General features: G+C 35.9%; 1 protein-coding gene across 3 annotated transcripts in view; it reads left to right on the top strand.

The window, feature by feature from the left end:
• Positions 1 to 18,653, top strand: part of IKZF2 (IKAROS family zinc finger 2) — a 97,609-nt gene extending 78,956 nt beyond the window's left edge. For 2 of the 3 annotated variants that reach the window (XM_039362215.1, XM_039362214.1), the window contains exons 5-6: positions 837 to 980; positions 8,619 to 18,653. In XM_039362215.1, the coding sequence (XP_039218149.1) occupies positions 837 to 980; positions 8,619 to 9,343 (869 nt within the window). In that variant the 3' untranslated portion in view covers positions 9,344 to 18,653. The remainder of the gene's footprint in view (positions 1 to 836; positions 981 to 8,618) is intronic. The other variant, XM_039362216.1, reaches the window with a different exon arrangement.
• The last annotated feature ends 6,529 nt before the right edge of the window (positions 18,654 to 25,182 follow it).

Below are 25,182 nucleotides of genomic sequence, written 5' to 3'. Positions count from 1 at the left end.
GGTGTCGAGTCCCCACATCCACTCCTTCTGGATCTGTCCTGAGAACGGGGATACAAATATTTTCTGTTTTTTAACCCTGGGAAGAAAAGATGAAATACTTGCAGTCTTTCTTTTTTCTCTTTCAGTAGTCTCCCTTCCCTTCATGCCTTGACTTAGATTGCATCATGTAAGCCTTCATTTATTAATCTTCAAGAATAGGGTTGCTTAGGACTCACAGTTTTGTTTTGTTTTTGGTTGGGGAGAACAATATTGTGTATGTTTTGGCATCACTTTGGATTATTAGAAAAGCAGAGTCAGTTTAGAAATAAAATATAGAAATCAGCATATTCCCTAACATAGAAGGCTCTTTGGTAATAAAGTTAGTAGTATTTTGAAATGTTGCCATTATAATGTGTTTCATATCAGGCTACTTAACTTTTTATTGATTTGTGAGAGTTAATATGTTGGAGAATAATGTATGTTTTTACCTAAAGGTCTTGCAGATTCTTGGCTTATGCAATTACTTAGAGTAACATACCCTTGTATCTGTGATCACCATCTGGTAGTAACATTCCTAAATCTTCCTATTCCCTGCCTTTTTTGCTAGGAGAATTGGTGCCATTGTTTTCCCCGCTCTGACATTTTTTCCTTCAGATGTGAGTTCAGGCCCAGAGGGTCCCCAACCAAAGGAGGAGATCATTACTGAATGATTCTTAATTCTCCCTCGTGCTTTTAACGGCACATGTTAATAAATTATAGTTTGCAAAGTTTACCATGTTGATCATTCTGTTTATCAATTAAACATTTCTTGGAAGTGTAGTTAGATCTTTCTGATTTGGCTTTTTGGTTTTATGTAGTCTCTACTATGGAAGATTGTAAGGAGCAAGAAGCTGGGATGGACAACAATGTTACTCTGGTGCCTTTTGAAAGACCTGCTGTTATAGAGAAGCTGACAAGCAACATGGGAAAGCGTAAAAGCTCCACCCCACAGAAGTTTGTGGGTAAGCTTCAGATGAGCACTTTTGTTGCGTGTAGCAAAAAGGGTAGCCTATGATTAAATCCTAAACTTTTGAATGCTCTCATTGGCAATTTCAGTATGGGCGTAAATCAGTTGGGGGAGGGGGAGATGAGGTAAACCAAGAAGGTCTAGAAACTTAAAATCGTCATAGCACCAATACTGTGGAATATAATTTGTAGCCCCCATGAACTGATGAATATCAATCATTCACTTTTTAAATAAAAAGGCATGATTTTAGATCATAGGAGTATGTGAAAGCTTGAAAATCTGGTGGTAAAAAAGTATGACAGATTGTTCTGAGTAGAGCATTTGTTCACATTATATTAGAAGGGATTTCTTTAAATTAGCATTAATATTTAACACTCTTACTCTACCCTCTGCTATGTTATACAATGCTATTTAAAACAGTCATACTGTTGAAAGAATATTTTTCTTTAGTCTGCCTAAACCACAATAGAAGTATTCTAACCTAAGTATTATTGGGCTTGCCTTGTAAATATTGGTTTCTCTTATTACAAAATCAGGATGTGGGAAGTGAGTACATGGACAAGACATGAGGTACAGCACATAATTTTGTATGCCCTATGAGGGATTTGAAGCAGTCAGGAACAAAAAGGAAATCCAGCTGAATGAATTGGACCCATATTGGAAAATAAATGAAAAACTGGCAGGGTAGCTGAATGTTTAAATTCTCAGGGGCCAAAAAAAAAAAAAAAAAAAAAAGGAAATAAAACAAGCCAAAATTCTCTGAAGCTCAGATGAAGAGTCCTGGGTGAGGCTGCTCAGCTGTGAAGGACCCCGCAGGCTTAGGGCTTGGAGTTTCTCCACTTGGGCCCTGGGCTTACTGTAGCAATCCCTCATCCCACCTGAGACCCTGGATATAGGTAAGGTAACTAATGAGTTTTGGATGGTCGTAAGCAATCCCAGAATTCACTTGAAGGTTTTGTATCGGCCCTAGTGATCAAAAGAGCTACTGAGTGACCAATAAAATAAATAAAAACATGGCAGCTCCAATTGGCTGCTTTTCACAAAAAGGGTTACCTTGCAGAAAGAGTTACATTTCATAAGAAATGTAAACATATTCAGCCTGGTCCTCTTAAATCGTATTGGACTCTGATTTTAACACTGAATGACATGTAATAAATCAATATATTGGCAGTAATCCCCATCATTAATGAATATTTATTCTACATTGTTTACCAAAGCTTTACTTCGATTGAAGAATAAATTAGCCTGTTATGATGGTTTAGAATTGTATTTTCTGGATTCAGGTTGTTTTGGTAGAAGCTTCAGCTATTCCCACCTGTGCCAGCAGAATAAGATCAGAAACACACAAAAAAAAAATAAGGATAAAATCCATCATATTATTTCTTAGAAAAATGGGGAAATAATGTATATTATAAAAATAAATAACAACAGAACAAAGTTGCTTCATTTGCAATAGTTAAAATAGTTAAAGTATTTGCACAATGCAATAATTATGAAAATATGTGTTTCCTTTTCAGAAATTATGCACGAATATATTTATCTTAGCGATGTATGCCTAATCACATATTACATTTTATAACATCTGTAAAGAAATCTAATTCTATTCTGTGTGGATAGGATGATAATTTGAGCAAAGATCAATAGTTCTACCTTTTCAGAAAAAAGAATTGTACTCTAGTATAGAGAAAGCTGAAACACGATGTACACTATGTCTTTCAGATCTAGAGTTTGATTTTTACTCTCAGATAAAACTAAGACAGTATTGTAATCTTACAGCTGAAATTTAAAGAAAGGGAGTAAAAATGTCATGCTTCAGAGAAAAAATAAAAATAAAACCTTAGATTCAAAATATAATCCTCTAGAATCTGAGAAAATAAAATAATTCTTCACTCAGTGTCATAATAACTATTGTAAGTGAATAAATACTGTATACATTTCTTCAGATCACGTATTAAAATTAACTATAGCTTTATCCATATTTATATTTTATAGTTAAATATTTAGAGGCAGATGAAGAATTAGCTATGTAAACGTATTTCTTACCAAAATGTCAGTGAGATATTGGGAATCTATCAGGTTTTAATTATAAATTAGTTTCAAATGATCTGTCTCCAGTCTCAGATAGGCAAGAGATACTGTGTGAGGGAGGTTCTGACCTGGTGTTGATAGAGAGAAACAGAGTTAGACTAACCCTATGAAGGCTGTGGATTTGTGTCCAGTGATGGTCTATATTTGACTTTTGGTGAGGTAGTGCTTCCCCAGGCAAAGCTGACCCACATCTTGGGAGTCCTGAACTCCTGGATCCTGTTTGAACAGCAAGTAGAGGTTCTGGCCATCAGCAGTAGTTGTGGACTTTCTTGAATTTACTTAAAATTGCTCAAGGCCTTGGCATTTCACAGCTGAATTACTGTAGTATAGTCTACATGGGGCTGCCTTGAAGACCATTCAAAAGCTTCATTAATGCACTGTGCAGTTTTTCAGGGAGTTATGGGTGAGTGTCCTGAGCTTCACTTCTTTAATTGCATTACTACAGGAATTGCAGTGGCTGCCAATTAGCCTCTGGATACAATTCAAGCTCTTTGTGGCTTAAACCCTTAGGTATTGCCATGATCGTTTTCTCCATGTTGAATCAGTGTCTCCAATAAGATCTGAAAGAGTGGGCTTGCTAAGGATTCAGGGATCTCAGATTCAACCCTTCTTAGTGAGAAATCTTCTTCTTTGGAACATCTTGTCCCCAGATATCCAGACCACAGCATCCTTATTATACTTCCATAGAGCTGTAGAAACATGGCTCTTTAGAAAGGTATTTTGAGGTATGTAAGATCAAGCTATCCTAACTAAAAGCTGTAAACTTCTGAAAATCTTTACAAATGGAGGGGCATATAATTTGCAGTCATAAATAAATAAGACCACAGAAAAATCAATAGGGCAATACTGTACATATCTTCTAAAATATTTTTTTCTTTTTGTACATACAAAACAAAGTATATGGCAGGTAAGATATGTAAGGCATATCATACATATATAACCACACAGCATATATTGATTTTTTTTAAAAGTAATTAAATCTTGACCATTCAAAATAATATTAATCAGTCTTTCCATTACATCAGTGGGGTGTCAGTTCATAATCATGAAATGAGCAGTCATCTATAATCTTAAGATTATAAATCATTCAATCGTTGAATAATTATCTTCTTTGCAGTTGCCAATTTATGAAACCACCATAATTCTTTGTAGAATTGTACACCATTGGAAAAAGTAAGCAGGCAAATCCATTCCAATTGCTCTTTAATCAAGTTTATATGAAAATATGCAAAATAATGTCCTTGTGTACTTTGTTATGTGATTGACTGCAAATGTTATTGAATAAATATATAAAAAGTTTAATGTCCTTTTTTCCCAACATTAAAGAATTACAGAGTATGATTATGAAATCATATGAAAACAGAACTATGCACTATTAAAGAGTAAAACCATAAAACAAAATAATCAAGCTGCATTGGTTAGAGGAAGGATTCTAGGTGCAATTCAAGGTGTTCATTGTCATCTATAAAACTATATGTGGTTTAAGGGCTTGATTTTATAGGGCTGCATGTTTCTAACTATTTCTCCTCATTCTATAATATTTGCATTTTTCACATGCTCCGAGATCCTTTAAAAAAAAAAAATATTGTCATCTTATGCGACCTGGGAGCTGTGCCTTCTCTCTGAATCTGAACGGGTGACTCTTGCCCTCTGGAATAGCCATCCACCAATGGGCCCAACCCTTTAGAGAAGATTTTAGAATGTGGATTTCCTTGCAGGCCTTGTATATTATGTGCAATGTTATGATGTTTTAAATCTTTTGAATTTCCACAATGCAGGTTTTTTTTCTTTTCATTGTTTTTACTTTATTTTTTATTACTTGTAGAATTAGGCAACCTTACAAACTGAATCAATCAATCAATAACAATGAGCTTCAGATCTCCAGCTGATGTCCTATAGCAGGGGTGTCAAACTGCCGGCCTGCAGGCCGGACACATCATCCGGAAGCTGCGCTCACCCCATTGCCGGCAATGGCAAAACTGTCCTGATAGGTTACACGACATCACATGATGTCGCAAGTTTGACATGTCTGTCCTATAGTAACTTCTTATATCTTATTAGCTTTTTAAATCATTTTTTTTTGTTATGAAAAGCATTCCTTTTTGATTTGTTAAAAGCAGTCCCTAACTTCTCACATAGAAGCTAAACAACAGGAAGAAGAGAATCTGGAACAAAAATTTCCTAATACCACTTCTGGTAGCAATCCTTTAAATAGAAACTGAATTACTGAAATACTGCACTTCCAGTTCCTTAATCACAAGGCTGGTCCAGGGACTGGATTTTCAGTAATATTCCTCCCATTTTTCACTTAGAAAAGAATATTAGGGTAATCAAGGCTGTTATCAGTGATGCACTGATCAATGAAATTTGTCTAGATAATAAGCTTCATCAATTGTAGCTAGCCAATTAATTACATTGTCCCCAAAAAGAGAATTTGCAAGTGGATTCTCATTGTTCAAGACTTAGTGTCCATGCAGAACCTCTTAAAGAGAGGTTACACCACTATATGTTTCATACTGGAAGACATATCCCCACCTTATAAGGCATTAATTCCTTTCCAGTCCCACCAGTTTGAATCTTCCTGCTAGGTACTGCCGGTCATGATAAACAAAGATTCATAGAACAAGTAATCATCCTAACCGTTACAAGTAATTTAACTAATTCACAGATTTCACCAAGAGTCTTGAGAGCTGGCTGGTATACAAAGACATGTAAATAAATAAGTAATTACAGTACGTAACAATTACAAATTCTGACAGCTATAATCTCTATAGATCCTGCAATAACTATGGCATCTAAATTGACATGGATGATGAACATTTTAATTCTCCAACTATAGCATGGTGTTTTATTAACCAATGGGTAAGCACTTAAAAATGGGCCTGAACAAGCTTTATACCTTTTTCACAACACTACTACCAGCACAGGAAGGTAACCTGTAACCAGAAGAATACAATTTACTTTGTCTCCATTTTAGCTGAATACAGTCTTATTCATTGTTCAAAATACATGAAAAACTACAGAGTATTCTAAGTGGAATTTAGAATCAGAGATGGGTGCTCTGAAGTGATACTTTTAATCAATAGCCCCTCTCATGTCACCATTCAATTATGTGACTGTGGTCTTAAGAGAATTGTCAGCTAAATCGCCTGGAAAATCACTCAGGGCCAACAAGAATCCTTGGATTTTATAAATCTCTGGAAGCAGATGATCGTAATAGGTGCCAGTCATTGCCAGCTCATATCTTACTAGTGTAAGGACCCACCTCACTTTGCATCTTAAGAAGACAGAACTCTTGGAATAATTCTTCCAACAGGAATCCTTTATTAAGAAGAAGTGGTTGCAGCCGTGCTAGACAGGATTTGGGGTCCAAGCTCTCCCATTCAAGGTTTTAAGGGGTTCCCCAGCAGTCCCACCCAATCACCCCCCCTTCCAGTGATAGTTTCAGGCATCACAATTCCACCCCTTTGTTCCTTTCTTCCGTCTGGATGGAGACTTCAGATAAACTACATGAAAGGTAAATAGCCCCCTTTGTTATGGTAAGGTTCTTTGGTGCTATTTACATTCAAACTCTTTGAGGTTGCAATAAACACATTCAATTCCTTAGAAGTATACTGAAGGAAGTGAGGCCCATAAAGCCCCTTTGTTCTCCCCCTTCTCTCCCTCTTATGGCAGAATCCAGAGAAGGCAGAATTGGGGTTTTCTATATTTGATGATTAAGGATGAAATATAATTGGATTCTGACAACTAGAGAGTATCCATCAGTGACAAATAAGTGGTCTTCTCTCCATCAATCCACAATAACCCCAAACCAAATTGAGAAAATGAACTGTACTATATATAATATGTTAGCTCTATAGTTGGTATAGATGGTCCCACAGTTATCAGAATATTTATAATATCCTGAGTTGGACTTGAAGGAGTTAGTTAGCATAGGTTACTGAAATCCCTTACCTTCAATCCCCTATCATCTTCGATCCTAGACTGATTCTGCCAAAACAAATGAAGATACAAGTAGAGAATAAGCAATAAATCTCTATATTCTGTATACAACTTGTAGTGATTAGCAGAAAAATATATGTGTATTTATGCATGTGGTATATGTTTTTGATTGTTTTAAATGTTTATTTTTATGACTGAAGTCTTACAACCTCTTCCTCCTCCTTCTCAGACCTATGCTATTGTTACATTGAGTATTTGTTTAGGATAGTACAAAATCAGACTTTGCTTCTCCTTCAGTCATGCGTACTTCATCCAAGATCATATCAGGGTTGAATGTTATTCTAGTATTATGAGAGTGAAGGTCAGCATGCCCTCCAAAAGTCACCTATAGGAGAAAAGGAAAAGTTCCATCTTGTTCCTCTGTTGATGCAATCCTTTTACTATCTCGTTCTTTCCCCTCTTCTAACCTCCTTCTTTAAGGCTTCTTAAAGCCTAAACTTCAAACTTTCTTCCTTGATTTCTTGATTTGCTCAGATAGTCAGGACATTTGGGCATATACAGACAAATTCAAATGATCCAGAATGACTGAGCTCAGTTCTGAAATGGTAATATAACGATGTTACCTTGAATGAACAATCTGCACTGAAGATGGGAAGAAGTCTGATTTGTGAGGCACATATTTTTCACTTCTGATCAGTGGTGGGAATCAGCCAGTTCGCACCACTGGTAGCTAATTTTTTGTTGCCCAGGCCCAGAATGGACTTCTGGAAGTGGCATCCACACAGAGAACCAGTTGTTCATATATTTGAACCCCACGACTGCTCCTGGTGTATAATATTTTTGAAAAAACTGATTCTAATAAATTGTGTCATCTGTGAATACATAATGTCAATGTTGTTTTATATGGTTTATTCTCAAATGATCAACATTTGCACCAACATTTTAGAAACTATAATAGGATGTCTCATTTTTCTTCATTTTAGTTGCTTCAATGCTTGAGGGCTCCATATCTTACATAGATTTTCACCTAACGTATTTTAAAAGAAAAATACATTATTGTTATCTCTTTCCATATGTAAACTTTGTGTTCCTGTATTATTTGAAAATAGCAGTCCAATTATGTCACTGTTTAGAAATATTATAAATCAGCATGTATATATGTTTGACGTTTGGAAAATAGTATGTATTTTATTCTAATATGTAAATCTGAAGTGAGAACACATCATCAAAACAAAATGAATTGAATTGACACAAATTATTGAAATTTTCCAGTTTATGGAGATCCTATGGATTGTAAAATATAAAAGTTAAATAAATCACAGAATTTTAAAATGAAAATCTAAAGACAATGGTTTGATTATATTTGTATTCCATTATTGCTAATTTAGCAAATACTTCAGATTCTGCCAAGAGTCCCTTGCACAATTACTGGTTGGTAAATCCCATGGAATATAGTTTCTTTTTGAGTAAACATTTTTGGGATTTTTTTTAAAAAAGCGAAATTTTATGTATCATTTTCTACCAATGGATTTGTATTGTTGATCTATCATTTCTTATCTCAATAGTGGTATTTTTTTTTCTTCTTACTGTTGTTCTCATGTAGGTGAAAAGCTCGTGAGATATGGTTATCCAGATATTCATTTTGATCCAAGCTTACCTTATGAGAGAGATGCTGAGCTGATGCAAACTCACATGATGGACCAAGCAATCAACAATGCAATCTCTTACCTTGGGGCAGAGGGACTTCACCCATTTGTGCAGCACACTCCAAGCACAATTGCTGATGTGGCACCTGTCATAAGTTCAGCTTATACTCAGGTGTACAACCCTAACAGGATAGAAAGACCAGTAAGCAGAGGAACCACTGACAGCAATGAAAATAATGTGGATGGCCCTCTCTCCCTCATCAGACCAAAGAGTCATCCCCAAGAAAGAGAGGCATCACCTAGCAATAGCTGCCTCGATTCCTCTGACTCGGAGAGCAGCCACGAAGACCACCAGTCCTTTCAAGGAAACCTTGCCTTAAATCCCAAACGAAAGCAAAGCCCAGCTTACATGAAGGATGACTCCAAGGCTTTGGAGGTCAGTAAAGCATCAAAGGGCTCTTTAAAGGATATCTACAAGGTCTTCAATGGAGAAGGAGAGCAGATAAGGGCATTTAAGTGTGAACACTGTCGAATTCTTTTCCTAGACCATGTCATGTACACCATTCATATGGGGTGTCATGGCTATCGGGATCCCCTAGAATGCAACATTTGTGGATACCGGAGTCAGGACCGATATGAGTTCTCTTCCCACATTGTCCGAGGAGAACATACATTCCACTAAGCCTTCTTTTCCAAAGGAGACACTGAAGTAGAAAAACAAATACTGCACATGAAGAAATACTGCACTTGCAAGCCCACTTTTCCTCAAATGTTGACACAGCTCTTTTCATTGGTTCTCTTCCTTGCAGCTATTTTTAATTATTGTTATTTTTGTTGTTGCTGTTTTGAGGATCCAGTCTCGCCTTACTACCAGTGGTGAGGTGAGAAGGAAGGAAAGGAGGGACCAGATAATAATTTGGCTTATTGTTTTTATTACGAAAATGGATGTTGCCCTTTCATAGTGGAAAGTGAAAGGGAGTTCATTTCTGTCACAATTTTCATATAGCTTTTCACATGCTTAACTCAGCAAGGTGCTCTGACATCTTAGCAAGTTGCCATTTGGGGGGAAAATAATAATTTCAAAAGAATAAAGCCCTTTTAAATCTGTAGCTAAAGTTTTGTTCAGGATGGGGGATGAAATTCTTATTTTGCAAACATTCTAGCAAAAGGGGTGTGCTTAGGGGCAGGGAGAGGTTTCACTTAAAACTAACAATTATTCTGTAGGTTTAGGAGCACCGATAAATATCAAGGTTTGCTCGGAAGTTATTTCCTGAGGTGAGGTTCTTTCGTATAAGGTATTGGTTGTATGGAATGTAAATGAATTGTTTATATCTAAATACTAAATCACATAACTGAGATTTGATTTTTCATGGGAAGTGACATCCTCCAGGAAATCTGAAAACATAAAATGTTATTTTACTAATCCCAATATGCACTTTTAAAAAAGAATGAAAACTAATTGCTAGGATGCTTTTATGTCATTCATTTACCAGCTTCCTATAGGTCTACCTATTTTTTAAAGTTGTTTAGGTGTTAACTATTGGAGTCTGGGTATATTTACTAAAAATAAGCTTCACTTAGTTCAGAAGGAGTTTATTTCCTAGTAAACATTCTTAGTTTAAAAATACAGATATAAATATTTATCTAGCAGGTTTTGCTGCTTTAGAATCTCAGATATGCTCATTACAAATGCATTTGAACTATGAAATACTTATACTTTTCATTTTATTTTTTTGTAGTATGAAGCATTAGGAAACTGAATAAACTAAGATTTCAGTTAGGAGATCTGTATCCTGAAACAGCTGGTTAGAGCTGCCCTAATGACTGAAGCAGCTTACAAATTGATAACTAATTTAACTATATAAGGATATGCAGACACTGTTAGAGGTACTTTAGTATTGCCACCTTTTTGATACACACATAAGGAAAGAAATATATATATATTATGCAAAAGTATCTCTCCCCAACACATATTTAAAACTGCAGCATACAGAACCATATGCACACAGACACAGATTACACACACAGACACACACACGTTTAGTCCTTTCTTTAGTCCTGTAATTCCCAGGCATCTCTCATCACATTTGCCACTGTGGGTCAGACCCATACAGAAACCACCAGTTCTCAATCTCAGCCTTACTTCCTCAAGAAAAACTAATCTGTAAGGCAATCTTTAATCTACTAATAATTGTCATTCTCTCCCTCCCTCCCTCCCTCTCACACACAGAGAGAGAGAAAGAGAGAGAGAGAGAGAGAGAGAGAGAGAGAGAGAGAGAGAGAGAGAGAGAGAGATCATAGTCATAAATAATGATTTCTTACTAAATAAAAGAACACTCTTTCCAAATGAAGCTGAATAGAACCAAGAGCCTTAGATTATGCACGGGCTGATTATTTGCCTGAAGAATAATTTCAGGTTTTAGTTACTCCCTTGATCATATTAGCAAATGAAGACTGAATTACTAGGTTAGAAATATTAAGGCTGTTTAAACATCTCTTGATTATATAGCTCTGAATATATGATCTGGATTTATAATATTTAATTTTATCAATCTTTTCCCCCTCAACTATTTTAGTTAGTTGGGTTAGTTGGTTGTTTTTTTTTAATAAAATCGGTGACTACCTCACATTTTTCTACATCCTTAGATATTTGCACATCTGGCTGTAAAATTACAAAGAGGATAGATTAAAAACCATACCTTTTCTGACTAGAAGATTATGGGGAAAGGATCCTGTGACCCTGCAGATTTTGCTGAACTACAGCACAGCAAAGGGAAGGGGTTGCTGGGAGTTGCAGTTAAAAATATCTTCAGCACCATAGGTTACTGCCTCAGGTTGCCTCTCAAAACAAACCATTTGCAGTCTTTGGTTTTACATATTTTATTTAGCATATTCAAGAATAAAGAGAGTTAGTTAATTGGTTTCTAAAATAAAGTTGAAAAACTAAAAGGTATGTTATTCTCTTTTGGTACAAAATGGGAATGGCGGGCAACCATCCTATGCAGTCTAGTACATGATAAAAATTAAAGTGATTTTGCTTTAACATTTCCTTCAGAAAGCAGTTTAGCTTGTACATTCTTTGTCCAAAACAGGGTCCCTGAAGCTAGACTGTTGCTTCTTGCAGTCTTATACAGAAGCAATAAAGATTTAAGTAACAAATTTGTCTAAAACAAATACAAGCCAAAGATTATAAACTACACAGCTAGTATTAATATCAGAGAAGAATTTCATGGCAGGAAGTGCCAGAGCAAATAGTTCTGTTCACAGTTGCTTGCCAGAAATTTTGGGTTATATTTTCTTCTTCAACAGAAGTGTTTCCCCTTCCCTCTGCCATTTCTCATGAATCCCAAAAACTTTCTCTGGAAGTTTGGGGACCTTCTGGATGTTGAATGGTGCCCATTGACATTTTATGATTTGCATGATCCCTTGTACAAGGTGAAACAAAGCTAAATTGGGAACTCTATGTTATCCAGAGGCTCAGTTGGTCATTCTGATTAATGACTTGAACCTATTTTCTGTGGAGATTAAAGTGGTTACTATTTGAAGATGTAAAGATATGAATGAATACATTTCAAATATTCTGTTGTTTTTCTGAGCACTTGAACTAGTCCAGATTGAACTTGAGCATCTTGAATTAGTCCAAATTCAAGAAGCAGATTATAGGTGTCCCTTGCTTCTCTTATCTCATTTCTGAACATCTCTTGCACCCAATTGCTGACCTACTTTTTATATGTTTAGAAAGGTCACTTGTCTTTAAAATAATTTAAAAAGAATTTTAGGAACAAAAAGATTCATGAACCCGCACAGGAGTATATTTCACTCTGATCCTATACAATAGTTTTTAAAATTATTTTCATTGTGCCTCTATGTTCCTGCATCAGTCATAATGGAGGAGGAATTTTAAGAAAAAACTGATATCTCTAAAATAGCAAAAACTAAAATATTTTATGCCTGGCAGGAGTCAACAAAAAGCCATTCAAAAGTTATTACCATGACAAATAAATTCTCACAAGCCACAGTGATCTATTACATGTTAAAATTATATATACCTAGAGAGTTAGTAAAAGAATGCAATCTCTTGCAGCCTCATTACAAAAAAGAAGATATTCAGTAAAATAATGCTTTCTTTTATTATTTCCTATGGAAATATATAAAATTTAGCCTGTGTACAGAATATTAATGGAGTTATATACGTTACATTTTCTGTTTCAGGTTCAGGAATTTCTTATTCATTTTGCATTCATCACAAAAAAGAAAAGATATAATCTCTCCCCAAAAGTATTTTATGCTATATTGTCTACAGTAAGGGCTGTAATGATATTTAATATTTCTTATAAAGTGTAGTATGTTTATTAGAAGAGTGTTAAGTATTACTTTAAGAACTGTGATCAAAATGGACAAAGTGAGATATATTTGAATTCATCAGTCTTATAAAAAGTTTGAAATATATTTTTGAATGATTAACATTTAAAATTTTGCTGCATATGAAATCTAATATTGGATTTTAAAGGGAAAACAATAATTTGCTAAAAAAATAATTGGAATTTGCAAATGAAAGATAATCAATATTGAGATACCTGGAAAGGAACCCTTAGTTTGATTTATCACGAACAATTGTTATGGAGTTTCTTTTCAGCTCAAAAACTTCTGATGGTTTTCAGAAATTGGAATTTCACAACTTACAATTTGATGAATTATGCAGAGGAACATATTTCAAAGTATTTGTCAAGATTATCGTTATAAAATATTCCTGTTAGGTTTTTTTTGATAGGACACACCTTTGTTCCAACAGTAAAAACAACAACAACAAAAAACATTTCAAAATAAGGAAAATAATTTTGATTGTGTTTGATTAAAATTTAATGTGGCTGTTTTCAATTAAAGAAGAGCCAGGGCTCCACTTGAAAACCTTGCTGTCCCGACTTTCACAGGAGACCATTTGAGAATTAAAAAGAGTCTGAAAACAGCCCAGAAGAGGGAACAGGAAGCTGCTCCCAAATTCTGACCCAGAAAACTACAGGATATGCCTACGAAATCACCGGAGATTGATTTTGACATGTCGTTTCCTTATGAACAAGGAACTCAAATGCCACATGAATGAAAGCTTCTAATTAGCGCAAATCTGAGTGTAGATTTCTTAAAGGATTTACACAGATGCTGGGAGAGTCAAATATGTTTTGCTATAATAACTTTAGGTGAGTTATCTTAGGAGTAGGAATTAACAATAGTTCCCAAAGCAGGGACTTGTGTGCTTCAGAGACATCTGCATGGAGCTCAGTCTGGTCTCACACAATTTATGGTGTGCCCAGACCTACCCTAAGGAGCCTCCAGGAGCCCTTTTGGAATTGAAATGCATCCAATATACTATAGCTCAGAGTAGAAACCACCCTATTTTTTTGAGGGAATTTGTCTATGGTTACTGATCTTCAATTGATAAAGATGGCTTTTACCAAATTCTGCAGTTCCTTCTGTGGAACGATTTCAAAGCCACCTCTTAAAAAGTTGCTGTTTGATCCAAAATACTCTAAGAAGAGATTGTTGCTTAGATTGAGATACTACTCTTGAGGACTATTACAAAAAAATATAAACAGACACAGATCCATATGAGTAGTCTGCAAGGGTGCTGATTGTTTGCTTCGTGTGGTGATATATTAATATATAAAAAGTTTTGATTTATATCCACCAATTCATAATTGATAGTATCAAACAAAATTGTAGAAGTGGAATTTTGGTGCCAAAAACTCTACTGTATTTTTCAAGAGAAATCAATACCTGCACCCTTAGTTTCTCAAGACATTCTGGAAGGGTTTGGGCCTGAAGCCCCTGCAGAGGGCTTTGGAGGGTTTGCTTTCCTATCCCTTCCCCAGGCTTCCAGAATAATTTCCAGTTCCGTATTAAGATCTGGAACTCCAGAAGGGAATTGCTTGAGGCTGTAAGACACGGATTTGTGTGGGCTTCTGTCCAAAATGCTTGGCTGCAGAGCCCTGAAAACTATCCTTTCAAACTGAAGTTTTTAGTTTGGATTCTTGTCCACCAAATTTAGATATTTGGGGTTAAAAAAAATTAGGGACATGTCCCACTCAAATTTACAATTGTTTAATTTCTGTTAATTTTACTAGAAGATACTAAAATACATATTTTAATTTTTCCATGAGATTCAAACACTGGATCCTGTTCCTTGATTTTCAGATTTGTTTCAGCTTTATACTGTATGACATAAATAGATACTCATGTCTAAGAGAGGATGGATTTAGTTATGTTGTAGTAATTAAAACTTTGAAACTATGATCAGAGATTTGTCCTGTTATCAAGCATTCCCAAATCTTGATCATATTTATTTTTTTGTGTTACTTGTAGGAATTTTATTCTGCTTTGTTTTGGTCTTTTCCTGCCCACTTTTTCTTATTTTCAGTTTTATGCTATCATAGCTCTTATTGCCTGCAACCTGATTTTGTTTTTAAATTTAATTTGTTATCTGTTCATTGGTTGTACAGTGTGTTTACATATTTTTGTACTTGAGTGTAGTTTTATATTAAAAAAAAGAAAAATGATGTGGTAAATATAGCTAAATAATCTTTCTAACACTTTTAAATTTAGGATCATTAGAGATGACAGAGCTGTGGAACTGTAATACTAAACAGTTGCCTTTCTTTATGTTGATGTTATTTTCTGGTTGTACTTTCTTTTTCTTAAGATGTATGACTATTTGACAGATTGGAAACTTTTAATGCATAATTGTTTAGAAAAATTTAAACTGTAAAAACGTGTCATTTTTTCCAATGGAAGTCTATGCTTTAAAAGTTTTGGGATTATTCTATTCCTAGGCAAAATTTCTGTACCCAAAATGTTGTATTTTTGCATCTTAATACTAGAACATGCTTGTAACATGTTTGGAGCCACTATCCAGATTGTTTAGTTTAAGAGAGAAAAGACCGATTGTTCCATTTATGTGCAATAATCTCTCTGAAAGTTTTATAGTGCATTGAACATTGTTTGAATAATGACATTACATTTTGAAGCAAATTGCTGCCCAGACAAAGGTCAGTGTTTTAATACATTGTTTTTTAAAAGTTGAATCTTCAGGGAACCCCATCCACTTTGTTACTTCTACTGCTGGCCCATTGCAGAGAATCCTGGGCATGCCCTTATGGTACTCATGTAAATTCTTGTGGGGTACAGCTCTATTCATCACAGATTCACTTGAGCTAGGAGCATGACCAAGAATATCCCCAAATGCAGCAGCCCACTGCAGGGGAAGGAAAGCTGCCTTTCAGAAACACTGGGGTTCCATTCTCTCAAACACCCTGTTTTAGCTGTTGCTTTTGCTCTAGAGAGACATAGGATAACAGCTCAGAGAGATGGAACAAATATTTCAAAGCTGCCCTTGCCCTGGATTACCTGTTTGATTGTGCTAATAGACAAGTAGCAAAGGCTGCCCCAAAACTTAAATGTAGAAGTTCAGTGGTGGGGATGTAACTGATAGATATAGGTGACCCCTTTCTTCTTAGTGCTATTATCCATAACGTGCCTTTGATCGGTGCGGTCTTAGTGGGTTGCTTGCTAAAGCTAAGCATTTTTGTTTCCTCCTTTGTTGAGGTTTCATTCTTTTTTTCATTGGGTAAAGCACTTAACACAAATGGGCTGATCCTCATTGGAAATGTCCTTTGCATTGAAAAATCTTGGGTCAGATTCCAAATTCTCAGTCTAGGCATTTATGTCTGGGGGAATTTTGTCTGCAGGGAAGCATACAAGGCAGACAATTCTTTCACCAGGAAAGCTTATTTTTAATTCTTCTTGCCTTATCTATTATGGTAGGGATTTTTTATATGTCATGCTTTATTTATATATCTAGAATATTTTAATACCTATTACTCAAATAGGTGAAGACTGCTATGCTGTAAATATGTATTTAGGTACAGAATAAAAATCCTTGTGAATATTTGGCGGGGGAAGCTGTTACTGAACACAGAAGCCACTTTTGGGTGGTTGCTGGTTGGGGGTTGGGGTATGTGTATGTGCAAGATAGGGGAAAATAACCTTTGATTTTAAGCACTTGCCAAAAGAAAACAAGAGTTTAATAAATATTTTTATTTAAAGAAGTGAAGCACTTCATCAGGATTTGCATTGAGTTACACTGTTTCTGGAGGAAGGTCCACAAGTATTGCCTAGCTCATCAGCTAAGCCTGCATTTGTGGTCACCAACAGTTCTTCCAGCTCATTCCCTTCAGTTTTCTGGCATACCCAGTGGGATTTAAGAAAGATTCACAAGCAATTTACCAAGTAAATAGCGAGCAAACCCCATAGAATACTTACTTATGAGTAGGCATGCTTGAGATTTTTTTCTCTATATAGAGAGGCTGTGAGAAACAGAATCCTTGGAATCAATTGGAGCAGACCCCTACTGCTTCTTCCTTCTCCAGAATCTAGTGCAAATGAGAGGTCTGGAAAAGGAATCCATGGACTCCTGGTGTTTTGCTCCCCAGAAGCACTTGTTTTTGGTAAAGTGGGGAAAGGATTTGTGGGTACTTTGTTAGGGGATGAATGCTGCTATGCTGTATGAGAACAATCTCTCTGATATTTAGGTCATGGTGTAGAACTGGATTCCTTAGAATTTTAAGGGATACATATCAGCTTGCCATCAGTTCTTATGCTTTCCAAATTTCTGTCTTGTATAGAGCAGAAAGCATGATGAAGTGGATACATGACATAATGCGTCCATTATACTCCATCAAGGATGGCAGTTTTTGATCTCCCAGTAGCTTCCTCACTTTTGCCATTTGCTGATCATTTCAAACTCTGTAATTGCTTGTTTCCTCCAACTTAAATTTTGTGTTTGGGTATAAATCACGCTTTACAAAATATTCATATTATTTGTATTTATTCTCATCCAAAATATTCTTTGCTTTATTTACTGTAAAGGTGTTTGAAGTGACTCGGTGGGCAGGGTGGGGAATATATGAACAAGCCAATTTGGGATGTTTACAAATAATAAAAAATGGTACTCCATAGATTTCCACTCTGGCTGTATTATGATTGAATTTGATTTAATGGACAGAATTTAGTAACAACTATAATAAAATACGTCCCTTCCTATCTACGGTCACTCATGCTCATTTTCAGTTAATGATAATATGATTTAGAACCCAAATATTAGAGAACAGGTCAAAAAATACATTAGAGTTTACTCCTACCATATTTGAAAGACTTTGGGATCAGATGATCTATATTAGAATCCCTTAGAATAGTCTCTGTGGTAAACTCTGGAACATTCAATATTGTCTGCCTTATTGAATAGATGGGGCAAGTACTCCCCTGTTGTCACATTGTTGGGAGAAACATTTTCTGCTCACTCTTGCTGGGAAAGGAATGTCTGCTATTGATTTAGCCCAAAAAAGGATTTCTTATTCAAAGTAGAAAATGGAAAAACTAGATGATCTTACTCCCAAGAATGGAAATGATACATTTATAGATGAAAGGTATAGGTCTGGTTTATGCTCTTATACACAACTGCAGAAGTCTATAATCTGAAATTAATTCTAGGAGCATTTGAAATGGTGTTTTAGACCTAAAGCCGAATGGGAAAATTCAAAAGCAATTCCTGGTTTGCTATCAAAGTCTTAAATCGCTAATTAATTTTCCACAATTGTTGGAACTGGACATTTCCCCCTTTCTTACATACATACAAATGAGTATCATATGTATGTGTGCAAGGTATATGGACATGAGTGATAAAAATGCATGAGAGAGTGTTTGAGTATATATATATATCTTATATATATATATGACAGAGTTACAGAAACTTTGTAATACTTTGTGAAAATAATTATATTATGGATGTTTGTACTGTGCACAGCTACTGGAGTTAAATGTAGGGAATCTCAGGAACAAGCATAAAATTTGTCCAAGACTTATTTCTCAAATGTGTATGTGCAGTTTTTAATTCTGTATACTATTTAATATTTTACCAATAAAAATAAACTTCTCACATGAAAGAGTTCATTTTATGAAGTTTCTCATGTCAAAAATAGATCTCATACCTCTTTGGTGAATGGTTTGGAAGATGAATTACTGTTTAATAAATATGGTACACCTATAGTTAAATATATATAAGATATCCCAAAGGTGCTTTTTCTGCCTTTGGGACAACCTTGACTGGATGATTGAGAATCTCCATAGACATATATATTGGATACCAGAAAGGTGTGTCAGCTATGTCAGTTGCAGGGTGACATAGAGAAAGGAGGCAAATCAGTTGCTCTGCTCTCTAGGGATTTACAGACAGAGAAAGAGAGAGATTGTTGTATGACATGCACATTATATAGAAATGCTCAAACTTTGGGGAATAAACAGGGTGAACTTGAATTATTAATACATTAGGTTATATATGATATAGTTGCAATTACTGAAATGTGGTGGAATGAAACCCTTGACTGGAACATACTGATAGAAGGATACAAACTGTTCTAAAAAACCCAAATCAGACCCCCCCAAAAGGGGAGGTGGAGTTGCACTATATGTAAAAGACCACTATATTGCTACAGAATTGCACAAAACCAAGGACAAAAATCACCTAGAATGAATATAGGCAATATATATGTGAATGATATTGCCATAGGTGTATACTATAGGCCACCCAACCAAGCAGAAAAAAATAGATGCACTTTTTGCTAATCAATTAACAAATATATATAGGAAAAACAATACAATAATAATGGGGGACTTCAATTACCCTGACATCAACTGGAAAACTAAGCTTTGCTTACAGGGCCTTACCAGATGTTGCCCAAATCTGATTCTCTCATTCACTTTTCCATTCCATTCTCACACAGCCTCTTTCTTCTCCCTAACAAAAAGTCCTGCACCCTGGCCAAACTCCCATGCTTTCCAGAGTCTGTTGATTGAATAGATCTTTTGGGGTTAGGAAAAGCCAGAGGAAGCAAGATCCAACTGTGATTGGGAAAAGAGTCTTCTCACTCTCACACACAGACACACACACATTTCCCTTACTTCCCTGGGCTTTAAAAGTTAAAATTTAGAGGTACTTACCTTCTTTCCAAAGCAGCCCTGGAGCTCAAACTCAAAACACCCTTTACTACCCCTGCTCCAAATGGGCAGGGTCTGGGAAACCCATCCACAGACACAAAGGGTCTGCTTGCCAGCAAGATGGGGCTTACCAGTCCCGGTCCATTGGTGAGCTGGCTTGAAGTCCCATCCTGGGTGCCAAATTGTTGAAAGAAAAATCTTCATCAGGGTCCAGTCCAAGCTGGGAATAAACAAAATGGAGACTGCTTTAGAAAGAAGGTTGTAGTCTATTGAAGAGCAGAGCCAGACAGAAATGTGGCTCTGGAAAAGCTGACTACATGTGGTGGTGGGTTTTTATACCTTCTTGGGCTTTTGTGTATGAAGTTGTTTCCTGTTCCTGTGGCATGAACCTCAGCTTTTGAGCATGTCCTTTCAGTATTCTGATGGTGGTGGGTTAATCCTATTAGATCCTAAAGGTCATGTTTTTAGAGTTTGGGTGAGGGATGTAGATTTTAGGGGTCTTTGTCTTTCTAAATTCATCAGCTCCAAGCTTCCTGGCCCCAACCTTTCTGAATGCAACCTTTCTGCATTTCTACAGACCTGGTCTCTGCCTAGTTTCTGCTTGGGGCTATTAAGAAAAACTGGGCCTGCTTTTCTGCCTTTAAGATCCTTTGGAGGAATATAATATTCTGTCCTTTTTAAGATCGCCGCAAAATATTTCCATCTCTGGGAGGGCTGACTTCCTACAAGAGCATTGCTTATAACTCACTATTTGGTGCAGAAGTCCAAATTAAAGGTTCCTTAATTAATGTCTATTCAGCTTCTTCTTGAGTGCCTTCAGCAAAAGAGAGCCCACCTTTCTTCCCATAGGAAGATCTCCTTATGTCAGCTGGAATCTGCCTTCCCAAAATCTAAGATCTTTTTTGTATCTCTTCCTTTCTGAAATGATGGTTGTACTTGTAGAAAATCATTTTTCCATTCCTATCCTCATGGAAGTCATCTGTTCATTTGTACCAGCTCTTTATAGGACTTAATTGTTCTAAGATTTGGAGATAATGTGCCTTTAATTGCAACTCCTTCACTCTCGTTGTCAGAAACAAATGGAAGTCATCATATGGCACTCAAGCCTTCTGTTGAAAGAGAAAAGGAAGATCTATCATTGTGCAGACCTGAGGCCTCAGGTATAGTCCGAAGCTGTTTAGATCTCAGCCCTATTTAAGAACAGAACAGCAACCCCAAATCTGTCTTATACCTCAGGTTATTGTCTCAGCAAACATGTGTTTAAGGTAATGTCTGTGAGTGCAAAGAAGGCATTTATACAATAGAGGTGACAAGGGACTGTTCAAACTTTCTGAGTTTGCAGATTTGGCAATACTGAGAGTCCAGGTGACTACTAGCTGTAATCAGAGCATATAGTGCTGAATCTTAGGATCACAATATTGTTTGAACTCAAGAGTGCTATGAAGCTCTACTGATATTGAAAAATGGCATACAGTATATTGAAGTATCTTGGCTTCAAAACATACTGTCATGTGAAAAAATATACCCCACTAGATTTTTCAATATATGGAAATGACAATGATCATAAACATTCAGTACATTGATGAAGGAATGGCTGAAAAAAGAAAAGGAGAATGCTGGAATGGCCAACCAAGTTAAGATCTACTGTAAATCCCCTCTTGATGCAAAAGGGTGATTTGAAAAGGGTTGTGCATGCAAGAAACTCCTCAAATATCACACAACTGGGGGAAGAATCCTGCCTGGATTGTGTTTTTTTCTTAGAAGGAAATGATATAGTTATTAATTTTTTGTCCAATCAATTATTGCAAAGTCAGTTTTTTGTAGTTTCTTTGTTCAATTACATTACATTTATGGCGGAGGAGATTGCAATATCATTGCAAACAAATGCAAAGTTCTTTGAAAAAAAAAGCAAAGGCATGACTAGAGGGAGGAAAAGGTTTATCTCAAATAATTTTATTATATTTTACAAAGCATGCATTAGAAAACAACATCAACTAACAGAAGAAACTATAAAGAGTAAAAATATAATAGAGATAGAAGTGAGGTAAAGTACATAGCAAAAGAAAGGAAAACACAACCTACTTTCGACTCTTAATTTAAGACTGTAATAAAATGTCCATTTTACCCCCCAAAGAAATCTTTTTTCCCTTTTTAAATTTTAACAATCTTCAGATCCATATGTCAAAATTAGATTTTCTCTATCTCCTGCAAAAGGTCCACAAAAGGATTCTAATTATAGATGAATTCTTCAGTGAAATTTTCTCTCATGAGGACTGTTAACCTGCTCATCATTGCCAGTTCTGTCATCTTTATTAATCATTCCTCTGTTGTGGGTATTGTAGTATCTTTACAAAGCTGAGCATATAAAGGTCATGCAGCTATTATCATTATATAACAATAAAAAGCCATGTGATTTTTCCTCTATTTTATTGTTATTATTGTTAAACTCTAACAAAAAATGTTCAGTCTAAATTGTACATTAATTTTCAATTTTTTATAATTACATTACTATTTTCCCTCCACTCTTGCTTAGCCCTTTTACAAATCCACCAAAGGTGATAAAAGATTCTTATTTGAGTTTTACATTTCCAGCAACTATTTGGGGATCCTTTATACAGTTTAGTCAATTTATCTGGGATAAAGACCATCTATACATCATTTTATAGAAAATCTCTCTGAAGTTAAAACATAATGTAAATTCCAGTCCTTTTATCTACATATTTTCCCATTGATCAATTGGTATGTTGTATTAAAAAGTATTTGTCCAACTTATCATACAATATTTAACTAGTTTGTCTTCTCTTTCCAATTTTAACAAAGATTATACATTTTATGGTTGTGTTAATTTGTATACAGTTCTATTTCAAATATATTTTATCATGTTCAAAATCATACTTTTTCTTATTAGCTTTAAATCTCTCTGTCAATTGCAAATACAAAAACCATTGACAATTGAAACCTTCTAATGCCAGGTGTTCTCTGGATTTTAATTTACTATCATCTGTGGAGTAATCTGATAAATCTGCATACTTTAACCATTTTTGTCCAACCCTCATTTCCTTTTTGTAATATGCTTCATGAGGGGAAAGCCTTAAAGGTATTCTGGGGCATAATTTCATTTTATATTTATTCCAAATTCTCAAAATAGCTCTCCTAATAAAATGGTTTCTAAAATCAAGATTAACTTTAACTTTATCATACCCTAGGTATGCAGAACATCCACATGTCAAGTCCTAGCCTTCTAGAGCTAGTAAATTTGTATCCCCATTCTTTTCACCAAACAAGGCAAGAGGCTGCAAAATACCGCTTCAGACCAAACTTTCCCTCTCTTTAGCATTGCACAAGATCTTAAGTTTAACTCCTATTTTTTTTTTTCACTTGCAAAAATAAATCTGGATCTCTCTTTCTGCCATTATCTGAAGGGTAAATCCAAAGTCAAAATTGGCATGGTTTGAAATAGAAATAACTTTCTTAGTAATACATTCATTTTTATTACAGATATTTTCCCCATCAAAGACAATTATAGATGAACCCTTGAACCATCTTGAAATGTATTTTTTTTATTTCATTCCATGTTTTGACATAGTTATTTGGTAAAACATACAGTCCATATTCTTCAGGGTAACTCCTAAATATGTTATCCTTTTCTTAACCCTGAAGCCTGTTTTATTTATCAATTCTAATTGGTCCTTTTGCCCTATGTTTTTTTTAATTAATTTTTGCCTTTTGTTTGTTAATCTTAAATCCAGCTACAGGACCAAAATCTTTTAGTTTTTTCATTAGTAATTCTACTCCTGTCAATGGCTCCTCCGGTATCAATATGCTCTTAATTTATATACCTCCTTTTTAATGTTTAATCTCCTTATACCTTCCTGATTTCTTATATCCTTATCCAGAACTTCTAGTGTGAATATGAATAAAAGTAGATATAATAGGCATCCTTGTGTTGTTTCCTCCTGAATAATACAAGATTTTGCAAGGTCGCTATTAAGAATAATGTATAAAAGTTTCATCTACAGAGGCAACATTATTCTTTCATCAAAGTCATGTGATTGATTTTGCTGAAGGACCCCAGGCTGCCCTGAAACCTTCCCATGGGTGCTTCCCCCATCATTTGCCTTCTGCACAGGCCTTGGGTGAGGAGGAAAGCATTGTCCCATCGTGTTCTCCAGCATTCTTAAACGCTGACAGGCTACATGTGAAGAAGCCCCTTCTGTTTTTCCAAATGCTGGAGAAGGCAGAAGGAGTGGGGGGCTTGCCAACAGGAAAAGCATGAAGGTCACATAGCTTCGTGAAGCAACTTCAACACAAACTTCCACAACCTGAAGCCTGAAGGAATAAGTTGCCAATCTGATTGGGCTGGACGAATGTATTAGATTAAGGAAAGAAAACATAGCAGCCCCAAATTGCCCACATTTGCATTAGGGGAGTAGCACCAGATTGCAAGGAAGTTGGCGTTAATGTCCATTGCTTTACAACCATCAAAGTACTTGATTGTTGGTCCAAATAGCTGTGTATTAGAATGTACAGGTAGAAATATGTTAGAAAAAGCCTACAGCACCAGCAGAATGCTGTTGATGGGTATACCTCAAAATCAGATTGCATTGTTGCCACCATCAATAGCCTTGGTGCTCAGTAGTAGGACAAATCAACTGCTCTTCCAAAGAGGTGTTGAATGTTGCCCAACTAGCAACTGAATGTTGATCATAGGGGAAAGATGTCTCCTCACCATCACATGGATACTGACAGCACTACTCTTCCCCAGCATTTTTACTCTTTTCAGATATCATGGACTTACCTGTATTAAAATGCTTTTCCTCAAATTACTAAGAGACTGTGGACAGCTCCTTTAAAAAGTGCCCTATTCCATGGTGGAGGCCTCTGTAATGTATTGATGAGAATTACTTGGAAATGTTGAAAAATGGTCATAAGACTCTGTCTGTTAAGGGCCAGACTTTCTGTCTACATGCTCATTAACTTGTGTTAAAGCAGGAACTAATACTTGAATCCTATTGGCCGCCACCTAGTGGCTGAGTGTATAAATAGGGATGGAGCGGCAGTTAGCTAGGCTTCTATTTAAACCTTTAATAAAGAGTTGCTGTTTCCCTTGCTGTCTCGTCGATGTCTCACCAATCACCAAACATAACAGTGGTGACGAAGGTGGGATGTGCTGCCAAACTCAAAGAGCTGAGTCACTAAGGGGGTAAGCCAAGCCATGACACCTTGGTTGAACCACGTCCCCTCCATTCCTGCCAGTATGAAAACGCTGGAGGAAGAGCACTCCCAAGGAACCATCCCTGGGATATTAAAAGAAGCCTTGGCAGCACAAGGCCAAAAACGCCGAAAACAGCTCACCATGGCCAAACTCGGGAAGCTCTCAGAATTCGACATCACACATCCAGAGAGGTGGAGCTCGTACATCGTGAGAGTTAAGAATTATTTGAGAGTCAACCAAGTTCGTGAGGATGGTTTGAAGGC

This window comes from Crotalus tigris, unplaced genomic scaffold, assembly GCF_016545835.1.
Source record: "Crotalus tigris isolate CLP2741 ecotype Arizona unplaced genomic scaffold, ASM1654583v1 scf7180000019380.578012, whole genome shotgun sequence".
NCBI lineage: Eukaryota > Metazoa > Chordata > Lepidosauria > Squamata > Viperidae > Crotalus > Crotalus tigris.
The sequence above is the reverse complement of the archived record's forward strand: the minus strand, read 5'-3'. Positions and strand labels throughout refer to the sequence as shown.